General features: G+C 31.8%; 2 protein-coding genes across 3 annotated transcripts; both read right to left on the reverse strand.

Moving 5' to 3' along the window:
* On the reverse strand, positions 1–1,791 carry LOC110414797 (large ribosomal subunit protein eL6-like). Its single transcript, XM_021426205.2, has 4 exons — positions 1,486–1,791; positions 1,275–1,381; positions 419–600; positions 1–308 (listed from the first exon to the last, which is right to left on the reverse strand). The coding sequence occupies exons 1-4, from the start codon at positions 1,740–1,742 to the stop codon at positions 153–155; spliced, it is 702 nt and encodes a 233-aa protein (XP_021281880.2). The 5' UTR covers positions 1,743–1,791; the 3' UTR covers positions 1–152.
* Positions 1,792–5,189: 3,398 nt separating this feature from the next.
* On the reverse strand, positions 5,190–11,734 carry TGA10 (bZIP transcription factor family protein). Of its 2 annotated transcripts, XM_021426253.2 has the most exons (11): positions 11,155–11,734; positions 10,872–10,969; positions 10,071–10,150; positions 9,850–9,978; positions 9,628–9,696; positions 9,455–9,514; positions 9,239–9,316; positions 9,079–9,151; positions 8,720–8,991; positions 7,627–7,866; positions 5,190–5,441 (listed from the first exon to the last, which is right to left on the reverse strand). In XM_021426253.2, the coding sequence occupies exons 1-11, from the start codon at positions 11,373–11,375 to the stop codon at positions 5,289–5,291; spliced, it is 1,473 nt and encodes a 490-aa protein (XP_021281928.1). In that variant the 5' UTR covers positions 11,376–11,734; the 3' UTR covers positions 5,190–5,288. The 2 variants fall into 2 exon arrangements, with proteins under 2 accessions (XP_021281928.1, XP_089639595.1); XM_089783469.1 differs by lacking the exons at positions 10,872–10,969; positions 11,155–11,734 and adding an exon at positions 10,677–10,691.
* Between the last annotated feature and the right edge of the window lie 5,311 nt (positions 11,735–17,045).

Here is a 17,045-nt window from a genome sequence, read left to right on the forward strand (position 1 = left end):
TAAGTAAAATTTTTAGTTCTAGCATAACAAAAGATAGTATCCCAAAATTTAGGTTTTTACCTCATAAAATCTGATAATACAACCACTGATACTCTAAAACCAAAAGAATAACAAAGTAAAAGCATATGACATAACAAAATGTAAAATTCCCTCTAGAAGACAAGCTCATGAGGTTTCATGCCAGACTTAAGAGAAAATCTTGCGGCGAGGTAGGCCTTCAAGTCTGGGACACACTCAATGGCCTTTATTAAAGAGGCATCAACTGCTTTCTGGTCTTCTTTCTTGTCATCAGGCAGTTTCTTCTTATCCTACAATTTTTTTAAGGGAAAGTATAAGAATAGACAATAAGCACATCTAATTAAATAAACCCAATTAGGACTGCTTAAATTATACTAAATAGCGTGACAAACTAACTAACCTCTTTTTCAGCTTCAAAAAACTCTCCCTCACCCTTCTTCTTCTTCTTCTCTGCTTCCTTGGCAAAGTATTTGTCATCAAACTTCTCCACGTTAACTCCTGAGATGTCAACCTTGGTGGAAGTAGCAATGACATAGGATTGGTTCACACGCCTTAAAGGAACACCATTAATCTTGAATGGTCCTGCAAAGAAATAAAAATTCCAAATTTTAGAAAGCACTAGCATGAACGATGAAAGATATTCAAAAGAGAAAAGAAAAACTAGTCCCCTAATCCATTAGTTTATGATGAACAGCCAACACATAATGATAACTAGCCCGCTAATCCACAAGAAGCAAATGTATATACTACATCCAGAAACATATACGACACAAGTTAATCCCAAATCATGATTTCATGATAGCAGAAGTCATTCGCCGGCATACTGAACAACAAATGAGTTGCTCTATGCAAACATCTAACCTACAAGCAGAAGCAGCACGAACATTGAAATACCACCTTGTGCTTCTTCGGAAGCAAGATAGAATTAATTTAAGTGGTAAATACTTCATTGACATTAAAGAAGCAATACAGTGGCATGGAAAAATCAGTAAGAACAATTTTAACACCGTTGTCATACATCCAGTTCGTATTTGAATTAGACAAACCATCCTTTGTTAGTTAACTATTAGCTGCAATGCTTTAAATTTACAATTCACAGTTATTAATTTCATTTCATCAACAAAAATTCCAAGCAAACATTCCGCAAAAAGAAGAGTCAGTAACGCATAAGGGACAGCAGTAAAATATGTAAAATACATGTTTTTAAACAAACAAAATTACCACTATGAAATAAAAAGATGCGAAAAAAAGCTCACCGGTAACCAAAAGAAGCCCAGAAGTAAGTTGCTTCAAGAAAACAACTCTCTTCCCCATAAACCTTCCAGCCAACAAAATCAACACCGTCCCAGGAGTAATGCTCGCTCTAAACAAATAAAAAAAATGAACATGAAAAGCAAACCCCAATAAAGAAACATATCTTCAGAGATCTACAAACAAACAAGAGGACGAATCAATCCAGAAAAGAACCTGAGCTTAGTGGGTTTAGGCTTGCGCTTATTAACAAGGGGCTTCTTAACATCATCAGCGGGGTAAAACTTGGGTAGCTTCTCGGCAGCAGCGGGGGCCTTAGGCTTGGGGTCATGGCGGGGGAGTACGCCACCGTTTTTGGCTTTAATGGCCCAAATGCCACGCTTGTGGTACATTTTAGAACGGGAATACTTCCCTACGCCACGAATCAGATCTGGATTTCGGGTCTTGACTGGGGTCTTCCTCTTCGGCGCCATTTCCTCTCTATTTCCTGCTGTTGCTCCGTGTGGCTTTGAGGTAGAGAAGACGATAACGCAAAACCCTAAACTCTTTATATTGCAAAATGAGGGTTTCGTTCTTTCCTCTAGGCCTTTTTTGGATCGGGCAACAAAGTTTGCTATGTTTTGAGTCCACTTTCGGCCCAAGTTAAACTCACCGGAGTCCTGTCCATAATCTAAATGTTTTGGACTTAGGAATGGGGCCGTGAAAATATTTTGAGTATGAACTTCATTCGAATTTTTTGTGATTTTAACTTTTTTTTTTCTCTTTTCCCTTTTTCTTTTGTTCATTTCAACGTATTATCTATAAGCTAAATAGTAATAGAATATTTTTAAAAAACAATAAGATTTAAAATGGTGAAACACTCAAACGAAAATAAAAAATTCTTGCAGCACAAACACGTTGATTGAAAGCGCAAAAAAATAAAGAGCTTTCGAGGACAAAAATGCACAAACAACATGTCCAAAACTATTAAGCTTGTTTGGTTCGCTAAATGAAGTAAAGAAAATAAAATGACTATTTTATTGAAATAGAATAAAGTAGGAATATTTATTATCTAATTTGATTTACGGAATGAAATAGGGTAAGAATTGATATTATAACTTGCTCCAATTTTTAGTAGATAAAAATAATTTTAGAATAGCAAAAGAATAGGTGATAAAAAGATAAAGCACCTTTTATTATAATATATTATTTTTAATTTAAAATATTTTTTATAATTTATTAAAAATATGAATAAATTTAAAACTTAAATATGACTGTTTATTTTATTTTTTAAAACATTAATAATTGAAGTTTAATGAAAATATTAATAATTTATAAAAATTAATACATTAATATGGTTATTTTATTCTTTATTTTTATTTTTAAAATATTAAATATTAATAATTTATAACTTAACTTTAAATTTTAAATGTTAATTTTTATTAAAATTTTATTTTTTTTAGTTTTTTCATATTAACATTTTCATTTTTGACTGCTTAAAAAAAAAAACTTATGTCAAGTTCGAACCCATCGAAATAGAATAAACAACTTAAGCATTAAAGAGAATCAGAGGCTAATGAATTATGATTTTTGGCAGAGGCGGAGGGAGGGGCGCCATTTCCCTATTTTTGTTTTTTTTTTTATAAATTTTTTAGAAGTTTATCATTCATCAAATTGGAAAAAAATATTAAAATAAATCAAACAATTATCACTCATGAAATTAGAAAAACTCTTTATCAAATTGGAAAAACCTTTTTTTCTTTTTTTATGAATCAATCAAATTAAGGAAAAAAAACTTTTCTCTTTTTTTCTTTTTTTTTTTGTGAATCAATCAAAATTTTTTTTTTTTATTTTCCAAATCAAATAACCATGACATATCTTTACTAGAATATTTTGCATTATTGTATATAATCTGTTATGATCTTAGGTAAAAAATATATCACTTAATAGCGTACAATACTTAATGTGAACATTTTATATTAATTTTTGTCTACTTTATATTTATTTATATTAATGAATCTAAAAATTTATATTTAAATTGTTAAGAAAGTTTTATATTATAATTTAATTTTATTTCAAAAGTGATTAATTTTTACTCCGAATCGAATTTTGTATGATTATCCTTTATACTGCTCATGCAAAATTTTGGATCCACCATTAAATGGAATACATTTTTGTGACACATATGATAATTGGACCATGGATTGAATTGACTCATTTTGCTCTACATATTTTTGGAACTATCCTTAGGTAAGCTAGTTGGGATAATCACTCTCTTAGTTTTACATGTTTGCGTATTTTTTATTTTTAATATTTAATTCATGTTGCTGTTATTGAAGTGTGACAATGTTAGACTTAATCACAATTTTTAAATAAAAATAATTTTCAAATATTTATGTGGATATAAGGATACATTTTTCAGACACGTCATACCTTTTTATTAATTGTTTTTTATCACATCTTCTACTTGTTTAATTGTATTAATTTAAAATGCTTTATCGAAATAAATTTTAATACTTAATTGTAAATTTTTAAAATTTAGATACTAAGAGCCTGTTTAGCCTAATTTTTTTAACTTAAAAGTTATTAAAAATCTCTTATGAAAATAATAGCTTATAAAAGTAACTTAAAGCTATTTGGTAAGCTATTTAGTAAAATAAATTATATAAGTTTTAATTTTAGTTAAAATTATCATAAAGAGTATTGATGTCATCTTCAATCACATAATCAATCAAAACAGAACAAGTTTGCTTCGATACGATTTTAGATGTTAAAATCAAAAAATTCATACAGACCACGAAAAGAGAAAATCTTTAAATAATACCTAAATGTAGCTTTGAATTTGGATTTTTTTTCTCAATTTTTATAAAAACAAAATAATCCCAAATTTTTCTATTTTGTTACAGAATCTTTAGTTTTTTTTTTAGTAATTTTTGTTGAGAGAGAAATTACGATTTACATTGGAAAAAAATGATTTGTAAAGGAACAGAGAGGAGAGGGAGATCGATTGAAAGAAAGAGGCACTTTTTGAAAAGTTGACATGTTTATAAAAGAAGAGAAGAGAAAAGCTTCTTTTTAGAGCTTTTTTTAAACTTTTTTTTTAATTTTGTTTTTTAAAAAAATTGTTCTTATATTTTAAGAATTTTTCAAAATCTTTTTTGACCTCGTTTTTACTTTTAAAAAATAAATAAATTGAAAAAAAAAACCAAACAAACACTAATTAAATAGACAATTTCGCTATAAAAAAAGTATGTTTCAGGTAGACATCAAGCTCGTATTTTCGAAATTGTGTTTTTCAAAAACTAAGAAAAAAGGATGGCTTCATCTCTTCCTTATTGACTTGCAAGCTTAGCGAGTAGAGTGGTAAAGACTTGTTACTCTTCTTTTGTTCTTTTAGTTGGACAAAACCTATAAACATGCAAAACTTCCAACTTCAAGTATCATTTGACTACGAGGTTGGGACTTGGGAGCGGGATTTATGAAAGACAATAAATATTTTTGGCAAATTACTCTTAAACCCCTCCATCCCCCAAAGGGCAAAAACCAACAAAGTCCAAAATGAAATTAAGTTTGTTAGCCTCGTCTTTGGTTTTATGACCCCAAAAGCAAGCATGCATGTAACAACACCTACGCCAAATGGACGTTTATGTTTCTAACACTAGGCACCGACTGGTTTTTGTCTTTCTTTCATAGCCAGAAAAATACACCCCATAAAAAAAGACATGGAAAGAATCAAACCTTCTTCTCTATTCTCAATGCCTTTTCCTCTTAACCAGTTAAGCCCTCTCTATCTCTCTCTAATCAGTCAGAAATGGCTGCGAAATCATTGATGTTTTCTCTTTTTCTTGGATTTCTTTGTGCAAAGAAGAAAAATAATGGGTATAATGAGAGAAACTTCTACTGCTTTAATTTAAATTTTAATCTATTCTTAGTCTATCTATACATCTCTCAGTAGAAAGGGGAAATATGAAAGAAGCCAATAATAATTAAGAGAAAAGAGCTAAAAGGAAATGAAAGCGGCTATGGCCTAGCTAGGGGTCCTATTGTTCTTGCCGAGGGCGAGCCAACCAGAGAGAGCTGAGAGCTCTTAGGCGATGGAAGTACTCAGCAATCGCCAGCAAACACCTTGCAGCTTGACGGGTCGTCAGGATTTGATGCAGCCGGTGTATGGTTTGGTGCCTCAGATTATCAGCCTGTAAGGTTTTTTATTTTTTTATTTTTTTTTACATTTTTTGAAAGCAAAATATTGAAATTAAAATATTTACTAAATTAAGGAAACGTAGAAAAAAGTATAGCAATACATTTGTAATTTAATAGCATAATAATCATTAAAATAATATATGTGCGTTAATTAGATAGTAACATCAAGACTAGAGATGCATTTAAACTTGACTTTGAGAGTAGAACTAAGGATAAATTTGGTTTCTTAAATTTTACACGGGCTATCCACCCGTGACTTTGTGGCACTGGGTGTTTTGATTGTCAAATGGGAAAAGGAATAAAGGGGAAGTTGAAAACGAAATAAGGATACTTTTCATTTCATTTTCTTGGTTCAAATTACTTGTGGGGTATGGCTCTAATTACTTACCCTTCTCTAGAAGGGTTTGACAGAGATATAAAAAGATATATGATCATATTTGAAATCTTCACTTACAACAATATATCCTTCTAAGAAACTTAATGATGAAGATTTACTTAGGGAAACCTGAATATTAATTAATTAATCAGGGGAGAGCCATAAGTCAGCTTAGGCATATAAAAAAGTGGTCAACCTGCCATTCGATGAACATTGTCCTATTGGGTGAGTGTTGGCTAATCAGAATGATGGTTCCCATGACTTGCCTCTGATTTGATTGGTAAGCATCTTGATTGGAATTTCACTGAACAATTCTACTGACCAAAACGTCAAGATAATTGAAACCCTGCTGGTTGGTTTTTCCTAGTGTGGGATCATTAATTTCAAAAGGCTAACCGCTTCATTCCAAACATTAGGCCCCACAGCCTAGCCTAAATCCTCAAAGTTTGAACTAGATATAACTCTATTTTCCACAATTACCAAGTTAATTCTCTTTAGGGACCGCTGGTATGAAAGATCATTAATCAAGGTCAAGTAAAGCTTAATCGTATTGTAAGGGTAAAATTATATATATATATATATATATATATATATATACCGTAGCTCTTGAAAACTAAAATTTTTACAGTAATGTTTGTCGAATTTCATCTCACTCTTAAATGTTTAATTTCCTGAATGTGAATAACGAAACTAACAAACTGTTATCATCTAACACTAAACTCAGTGTAAGCAGTATGAAGTAACGAGGGATGATGGATGTGGCTGTCCATGTACCGCCGTGGGCACGTAAGGGGCCGGGGGAGACTTAGCCTAAGTTAGAGAATGGTCAAAAAAGGAAGTTAGAGGGGATGGTCTTTAAAGATGTCTTTAAGTCAAACGGTTACGACCATGACATCACAAACATATGGGCATGAAGATGGATCTCTTTGGACGTCGGTATATGCATTATTAAAGGGGGCCCATTCCGCATGTGAAAATGCGATCTTCATGTTCTTGGCTTGCTATCGTTCGTATTATTTTCCCTGGGTGACAACTTCAGTAATTCCTAGCTACTGATTAGGTCTTATCTTAATAGGCAGCGGGAAATCGACACAACGTCAAACCCGCCTGCCTGCTCTTGCTTCAGGCACAGATAATTGTTTGACAGAGAGATCTGGTTATTGTTTTATAGCAACAAGTCTACTTCACGCAATTAAGAACTCTAGAAGAAATAAACAGAACTTGGATGTTCTTCTACATGTGTTCAAGTCTTGAATGCTATAGCTGGATATTACTCTATTGCAGGCATTCAATTTAGTAGCAAAATTAAGTTTCTGATGTAATTTACCCCTAGCAATTTTCTTTTCCTCTGATTGATAACCATGTTCTTTTGGGGAATATTACCCTAAATCAGACAAAGTGACGGTGGTCTTTTTAGATGATCCTCGGATGGCATGGGCTACATGTTAATTTACTGGAAACCTAGGAGACTACTACATGAAATGTCACTTTCAGAGAAACCCAAGCGTTATATGGTACGTCAGATATATGCTTTGTAGATATACTATGTTAATTAATGTAAACACGAAGCCACCTCCTGAGCATGAGAAGGCATAGATATGGAGTAGTTTCGTGGAAAACATGATTTTTTGGGGTTAGGTTTCCCAACCTAGACAGAAAACCAGATTCTTTTCCCACACACACGTATGACCCCACATTGTTGATGATGAATTGGGTCATCATCGTTCATGGGGCGGGGGGGTCCACAAACACATGAAATAATGATAGTATAAGAGACTTAGTGCATGTAAATCAAGACATACCTGTCTAACAAAACCTTCGAGGGTGGCGAGCTTGTTCATGGCGATAGCCATTTGGCCCATGTAGTTAGTCATATTAGGAGGGCAGCTCAGTGAATCAGAAGTTATAATATCAGAAAGGGACTGATTCAGAGCTTCCAAGCCTTGTGATAGAGCTTCTTCAGCTTCCTGTGTCGATTGTTGCAAAGCACATATTCCCATTATCTGCTGCTCCGTCAATGGCTCAATCTGATTCACTATAACCTGGAAAAAGAAACAAAACAATTGAATTAAAATCGTACCCAGAATCAAAACGTTATCCATAATGCGGACAAATGCTGAATATTCATCAAAAACTGATAATACATCATTCTTCGTTTTTCCTTATTGTAAAACTGCATGCAGCTTTGCCATTTTGCTTATTTATTTACTACAAACCAAAGAGAAGAGATGAATATGAAAACAAGATCCTTGATTTCCATGAAAGAGAAGGACAGAAAGAGAAGGCAAATCATAGAGTCGAGATCCGTGCAGTTCTCTCTTTTGTACTGCCACAAATTTTGTAGTAACAGACATGACTTTATCAGAAAGACAACTAATCAAATCCTTTTAGAGTAAAACCCTTCCCGGTTACCTTTCGTCATTCATTGATGTTTAATTTGTTATATCCCCATATTTCCTTGCCACAAACAAATTGCACCATGCAATTAAAACATACTATTTCCTCGTGCCTTATCTCAATATGTCCTCGTACTTCCATAAAAATCTTTAGTATCTTCTTTCACTGATAATACACAATTATTCTTCACAAGTTCTATGTCAAGTAAAATATATATTACGAACGGCTTGATACTATCCAAGGTTATCTTTATCAAGGAAAAATAAAGTAAAATATAGAGCTAATTAAGGGAATCTAATTAGTAGAATAACTCTTTTTTTTTTTCATAAGCTAGTAGAATGACTCTTTCATTATTGACTACAGTTAAACCTATAGAATTGATTAGTTCTTTAGTCTTTTTTGACATAATTTAGATTAAGTGGATTTTGATGATTAATTTCCCTTTAGAGACTTTGTATTTGAAGTTTTGAATTATTGGAAGGATAGGGTTTAAAGCACCTTGATGAGCTCAGAGGGCCGAAATCCACCCATCCACATGAAGCATCGTTCGGCTGGAGTCTTCCACATGCCAGACACAAGATGAAAGACATCTGTTTTGGCTACCATGCTTTTTAGGTTCATCAACTCGTCGAATTGTGCTAAACAGTTGTCGACGAAGATCCGAAGCTCGTTCTCCTGTAGATGCTCTTGAACCGCGGCTCGAAGCTCGCACATGAGGCGATGGTGCTCTTCTAGCCATCTTGCGTACTCGATGTCAAACACAGTGGCGTCTGAAACATAAATATTTAGTTGATATAGCCATGAAAATAAAAAAAAGAAAACATTGAAAGATGTGAAAGATATACAATTAAACAAACCTGAGCTTGTGTTGTTAATACCAACAGGAAGGCCTTGCTCTCCTCCTAGAACACCACCACCAAAAAACATGCCCTAAACAATAAAACGCAATCTTGAATGTACAGATACTCAAATATACACAGATAAACGATATAAAAAAGTTTAAGGGAAACGTCTCACTTGAGCTCTGGCTCTTTGAAGTTCTTGTTCCAGTTGTGTTAGCCTAATCCTACTTGACTCTAACTGCTGAACATAAGCCTGTGATGAAACAAGAAAAAATAAATGAACCCCAGAAACAATACTTAATTTGTTTTATTAATCTTGTTTAAATGAAACAAAAATGATAGTTGTAGCAAACAAATTAGTACAAGTAATTAATTTTTTTACGGACTTGACCTTTTTTCTTAGCCTGCTTTTCCTTGCTGCTTCTCTATTCTGAGCAAGTCTTCTCAAAGTCTGCTTGGAAATGATCATAACAAAATTACATATATTCAACATTTCTTACAGAAAAAAGGGGTAGTAGAAAGAAAAAAAAACTAAGAGTAAATGTTTATAAACAAAGAATGCACCTTAGGGTCTGGTGTTTTGGGTCCTTCCTGCTCTGAACTTGATGTTGGCCCTTTCCGGTTCCCCTCACGCTGCCAAATTAAAACATGCATTGATACAAGATTCCAATCTTTAGAAAAACGAAAATCAAAGGTGGGAATCTCAGTTTTTTCAATATTATAATGCATCATATATCTGTTTTCTGATATAAAATATATCTTTTTATAATTCAAAACCTATCGTACCTTGACAGCTTTAGCTGGTTGATCTGGTGCAGAACCTGAAGCATCATTTCTGGCGTTGGCCAACTCCATGGACGGCTCTGATGGTCTCTTTGAACCACTAGTTGCTGGAGAAACCAATCCTCTACTTGTCTACCAAATACAAAACAAACCCCCTTAGAAAATTATTTAAATAATACTAGTACTGACATAAACTCTAGATCAATATAAATAATAAGTTTTACCTTTGTGGCTAATGGTGGCTCAACGTGCATAGGTTGTGAAGGGAAAATGTTTAGAGTCGGAGGCCTCATTCCAGAATTATCTGCACACATAAATTCTCACAGGCATTTAACTCAAAATTCTCTTACAGGAAAATTTCGAGTCCATTCAAAGAGATAGAAAGGGAGCAAGGGGGTTAGACTGATTAAACCAGGACCCAAAAGGAAGGGAAGAGAGACAAAGGCAAGAGAAGTATGATCAATCAAAGAAAACATAGCGATGGTCATGCATTTGTAGCTTTGTTCAATCAAATCAGAAAAATAAAATGAAATGATGAGGAAAAAAAAAGGAAAAGCCAAAGATAACCCATACCCTATACGTACACTTTCCAGTACATATAGAAAATTTTTGTTAGTAATTCATGACCATAGAGTTGTTTGTTACACGACATGGTCCGGAGTTACTCATAACTCATTAAAAAAAAAAAGTAAAAAGTTGAAAAAAAAAAAGAAATCTTTTTTTCTTGAAAATTTCAGTTCTTATTTTAGTTTCTTTCAGAGATTTTTTTCTGCAAGGATCTGGTCAAAGAAAGTACTGGCAGATTAAATCTGTTGAAGACATGAACATGCCTTTCCTGTGAACAAAACTAGCCTGTCCCGAAAGAATCTTGTTAACAGAAGTCAGAAGCTCCAGAAAGTGAAAAGAGAAGGAGAAGAAAAACCCCTAATCGTCTTCGAAGTAAATAGTGGAAAAAAAAAAAGAACAAGAAAACTTGAGAGAGAGAGAAAGCGAGAGAGAGGGAGAGAGAGAGAGAAAACACTCACGTCTTTGCTCTTGAATAGTGGAAGGGTCTTGTCCATCAAGATAGAGAAAAAGGGCTTGATCTAATTCACCCAAATCATAAGCTCCAGTATCTTTGCTTCTGCTTACCCCAAAAATCAAACAGAAACAAAATTTCAAAGCATTTACAGCATGAAGAAAAAGGAAAAGAAAACTTTTGGGTTGTAAGAACTAAATAACTAGGGGCAAAAAGAAAATTAGAAAAAAGGTTAGTTCTGGGTTTAGCTTTGTAGTTTTGTACTCTAAAAGGAAAAACAAAAGAATTACATGAAGTTTCCAGGGATGGAAGATGATGATGATGATTGCATCATTGCATAAGGAATCTGATTTTGATGATGTTGATGATGCTCTTGTATTTGATGCTGATGCTGTTGTTGTTGCTGCTGCTGCTGATTTTGATGATGATGATGATGATTTTGATGATGTTGATTATGTTGGTGGTGGTCTAGTTGGATGGAGTTGTTCATGTTTCCTCTACTGGTAGCCATGAAAACAACAACCCCAACCAAGCTAGCTAAGCTAGTTCTTCTTCCTCCTCCCCCTCCTCTTCTTCTTCTACTTGAAGAGCTCTCGAATTCAGCATTAATGGCAAAACCACCTTCCTTTTATTGCTTTGCAAATCATTTTTTCCACCTCCATCATCTAAATAGTCGTGAAAAAGAAAGAAAGAGAGAGAAGTAAAGAGTCGGTTATAATTTGAAAGAAGGAAGAGGTATTTTTGATGGTAGAATGAGAGAGTCAGAGGGGAAGAAAAGAAAAAATAAAAAGAAGAATGGAATTGAATGCACAAAAACAAAAGACAAAACCCTTTTTATCTCTCTCTATATAAATAACTTATATGACTTTCTTTTGCTTTTGCTCCCTCAGCCAAAATTTTCAGATAAAGCGGTCTTAGTATGTCCTTTTCAATACTCCCAATTTAAAAAAAAAAAGAAAAGAAATATCTCATAGAAAAACCAGAGAAGACCTGGGGACAAAAACAAAACCAATTTTAATTTTATTTTATTTAAACCACTTTTTGATGGGAAACCGCTTAAGACTTCCTTGATGGAGTTTCCTATTGATTTATTTTGGAATGACGATAATGCCGTTATGGTTTTCCATAATTACTATTGACATTTTCATGCAAACTTACACGTAGATGTTGTGGTGGCGGCTCTCGTTCAAACGACAACTACCGCTCAGATTCTTTTTAGCCCTATTTTCACATATTAGATTACCTTTTTTCTCCTCCTTCATAATCTTTTTCCTCTTATAAAGATAAAATTGATGTCCATCTCTTAAACTTCTATTGAGGTTTAAATTGATTAATTTCTTTCGAGACTAATTAATGATCATTTTAATCGTTCAAAAATAGGAAAGAAATACATCTTTATATATATAATTTGTAATAATATAAGACTATTGTTGCTTATCTTATCATTTTATTTTTTACATAACTTTAAGGTAGGTTTACTAATTATATATTTTTTTTATATAATTGGGAGATGGAGGATTCTAACGCTATTCTTTATGCAGAGAGATTATGTACTAACCAATGAGTTAACAGGTGAATCAATTCATTACAAGGTAAGATGATTAAAATTAAATCAATAAATTATTAACACGTCAAGTGAAATACATATAATTAAGACAAGCAATAGAACAAAGAGTAATTTTTTCATAATACAATTAATAGTTTGTAAGACTATATATCTTTTACTGCCCAAAGTCTTTTCTTATTTTCAATAAATTTTATTACCTCCAATAGCTTGGGTTGTCGAAGTGGGATTAATTTTTTAATAGACACTTTAATGATTTATAAGGACAAACACTACTGCTTAAAGCTTTGAAATATTGATGGCATCTCCTAAACTTGAAACATTAATTGATTGAATGATTTGATCCAAAGTCAATGCTCTATCCGGACCAGGAAAAATAAATGTAATATGTAAAAGAGACAGAAACTTGTAGCCTTGTTCAATTAGTTGTATATAGTTTTAATATTTTATGTGAATAAGAAAATAATTAATGAATAGCAAGTGGAAAACTATTTAATCAATTCAACCTGAACATAGATTTGAAGACATAAGGTAAGTTTCCAACATGTTGAAAGCTAAATATTGAATCTTGAAGTACAGGTGGATTTTTTATTCTGTGGAGTCCTTTTAATCAATTAGTAATTATGCAATGTACGAAAACAACTTCTTTTTTCTTTTGCAAGCTTTGCCAACTGAGTCAATCTCAAGACTTTGGGTAATAAGCATTTATGAATATGTGGAGACCAACAATTTCTCACCCTATATTCCTCGTCAATATTATAACTTTAAATCATGTTAAATTTCAAGACTGAGACACTCTACCATAGGGGTCAAGTTCCTACAACTTTAATATCCGATAAATTCCTAGCATTCATTTAATTGGTAAGTTCAAGTTGTAGAAAGTTCTACGAGAAATAAATAAAAAAAATGGAATGAAAGTAAAAGGTTAATTCAATACTAACCCAATACTTGGGGTTCATTTTTTTTTTAAGGAGTACTTAGGGTTCATTTAATCTCCACTCAAATGTTTTTGGATTTATACCGCCGTAACTCATCTTTAACACTGATCTTCATTTCATTATTCACGTGGCTTGTGACAATAAAATATCCTGATATGAAACGTGTTTTATCTATATATCCCAATTTTATTTTAAAAAGTGAAGTTAATTGGCCCGTTTATACATGAAACATTATTTTATATTATTATGTAACTTAAAATCACATGTATATATAACTATAATATACATTATATGTAAAGATAATAATAATAATGGAATGGTAAGCAGAAAAATCTGGAAAGGGCAAACAATTCTCGGGATTCGACAAGCGTTACAGAATCCTGTAGGGGTGGAATTGTCAAAAATAAATAAATCAAAAAAGTGGATAAAATTACAAGGGACGAGTAATTAAGCCAGCTGTCAACCAGAGGACAGAGGTAGCACTGTTGACTATAGAACACGTGTCAGAGTAGAGTTCCCATTTGATATTTGGAATTTGGAGGCGTTGGGAAGTGGGGCCCACAGCATCAAGCAAAGCTCTAAACAATCGAACGGCTAATCCCAGTTTTTGTGGGTCCCAGCAAGACCGGTCCCCACCTTTTCCGCGATTTTTCTATTCCTTCGTTTTCAACCACTCCGCCATGTTTTCGCCTTTTTGTTTTTTTGTTAGTAAAATACTCTCCCACTCCTCCATTATATAAAATGGCAAAAAACAAAATAACAAGAAGAAATTAATGTCAATAATATCTTCGGTTGAGGAAATTGTGATGAATAAATTTTTTAATAAAAATATTTTAAAAATAATTATTAAAATAAATTTAATTATTTTTAATTATATTTAATTATAATTTAATAAAAATATTTTTAAAATTATTTTAAACAAATTAAACCATTCATCATAATTTCATTTTAATATATACTTTTGATTTCTTTCTCTTACTATCTAACTCTATCTAATTTTATCAATTTATTTCTTCAACATTCATCTGCTATGCTTTCAATTTTTTTTTTTTTACACTTTCAAGACTCCAAGTGATGATTTTGATGTACTTAAGGTGTGTGGTTATTTTGAGCATTTGATTTTTAAATATTTGGGATGAAACTAAAATGGTAGAAATGATTTAAAATAGTTTTTATGTAAATCAATTTGAAATTTAAATATCAATAAATTCAAGAATTTGAAGTTTATAAATTTAATTTTTTTTAATTTTTAGTTGAAATAGGTATTTTAGATAAGAAAATCTGTATTTTGATTTATGAACACATGTTTGAAACACTTTAATCAGTGTCAAATTGTTAAAAAAGAAAAACAAAAAGAAATGAAGAGAGTTGAGAGGATTTGAAGTTTTGGTTTATAAGTAATAATAACATTTTAGGTATTAAAGTGTAAAATTTTTTTTTTGAATATGACATGTAATGATAACATTTTTTTAACATGAAGTATAATAACAATATTTTTTTCAACATGACATGTAATATATTTTTGTACATAACTTGTAACAACAAGATTTTTTTTCAACATTACGTGTAATAACTTTTTTTAACTATGACGTGTAACATGTTTTTGTACATGACATATACCAATAATAATTTTTTTTTTAACACGGCGTATAACAATATTTTTTAACCATGTCATATAACATATTTTTGTACATAACGAGCAACAATAATTTTTTTTTTCATATGGTGTGTAATAAATTTTTTTAACCATGAACTGTAACATATTTTTGTATATGACGTATAATAATAATATTTTCTTTTAATATGACGTGTAATAACCTTTTTAATCATGACGTGTAATAATAAATTTTTTTTTTAAACATAGCGTGTAACAACTTTTTTTAACCATAACGTACAACATATTTTTGTATATGGTGTGTAACAATAATATTTTTTTCAATATTGCGTGTAACAATCTTTTTTAACCAATACATGTAACATATTTTTGTACATGAAGTTGTAGCAATAACATCTTTTCAATATGATGTGTAACATCAATAAGAATAATTTTGTTCAACTTAACTAAAAAAGTTAAAATTATCAAAACAACTTAACATCATTAAGGATATAGAGGCCAATTTTCTGATGTTGGAAGCCATGCGTGACAGAGAAGGAAATAAAACTGATTAAGACAAGGCAACATGACGGTTGATTGGGTAGCAACTAAAGTTTTTAAGTTTTTCAACAAGTTTGAAGTTGAAAGTTAATATAGTAAAATTTGGCATGCATGTTTTGAAAGCAAAGTCTGGCCAATCCACGTGTGAACTCCATATGTCACGAGAGGTTGGTAGCAATTGCACGGACAAGGATGGAGCTAAGATTTTCGCGTTGATCCAAAAGTCTTATAGGAATTTAAGAGTTTGAATAAACGTTCTCTAATGCTAAATAAAGAAAAACATGAGTTATATTCAACTAATTTGCTACCGCTTTGTACTTTTCATTGAGCAAAGAATGTTAGGCAAGAGCTTCAAATACTCCAACAAGCTAATTTGGTCACATTTAAAATGACTCCTGCATTGTAAAATGGTCCTATGTATAGCTAATACATGTATATAGCTATAGATTATAAAACCACAATATAATTGATGAAAACTCAAGATATATAGCTTGTCGTCTCTTTATATATGTTATCATTCAAATGGAAAGGCGTCCACCCAGACCCATGGGATATAAATAAATAGTTAATTTCCTGAAGGTGAAAAATCATCTCTCATTTGATAGATGAGATCATAGGCTCAATCGTATTGGACTGGTGAGAAAGATGTTTCTACGTAAATATAGTTAGCATCTTCTCGCACAGTGTGAGGTTTTTCCAAAAATCAAGCTTGTTAATTCACCCACCACATGCTTAAAGGGTCGTGTACTCTCTTTCTCTCTCTCAACAAACAAAAAAAAATAACATTAGGATATTGAAGAATTTGAACCCCAAAGGTCCAAGTTAGAATTGTATCTCAAATTCTAAGGACGCGGATATGTCTCCTTGAAGATTTTACGTAATGAAAATTTTATGTTATATTATAACCTTGCTTCTGAATAGACCTATATATAAAAAGGGAGGATAATTATAAGAAAATTATCGCCTTTTATAATTAATTGGGCAATTAAAAATTGATATAACTAATTATTATATGTAACATAAATGTTACTTTCAGCAATGAATTTTTTTTAGAAAGAAATAAAAATGATATATTTTTGTCAAAATAATACATAGGAATGAAATTCTTATAACATCGCTTAAGCAAATTGAAACACTACTCCTAGGAGGATCCCTAAGAAAAGTAATACCAATAGGATATTGAAAAGCCATATTTACAAGAAAATTCATCAAATTATTCAAATTGTGATACACATGAATGATACTAAATTGTGATACAAATGAATGATACTGACTTGTCATTCTTTCTTTAAGAGATCTTTAATAGCTAAAGTCAAATCTAAATTAATATTTGGTTCATCTATTTCCATTTGAATCACGTTTGCGGCATTTTTGTCATTCATAATCAAATCCACCTTACGATATCTCTCATCCCATGCCATCAACAAACCCCAATAAACATGAAAAGTGAGAATATATATATTTCATTGCCTCAATACAAAATCACAAAACAAATGGGATGAGAAACAAGGGGTGCTATAACCA

Source organism: Theobroma umbraticum, unplaced genomic scaffold (genome assembly GCF_002168275.2).
Source record: "Theobroma umbraticum cultivar Fairchild unplaced genomic scaffold, ASM216827v3 scaffold_147.0, whole genome shotgun sequence".
NCBI classification, from domain to species: Eukaryota; Viridiplantae; Streptophyta; class Magnoliopsida; order Malvales; family Malvaceae; genus Theobroma; species Theobroma umbraticum.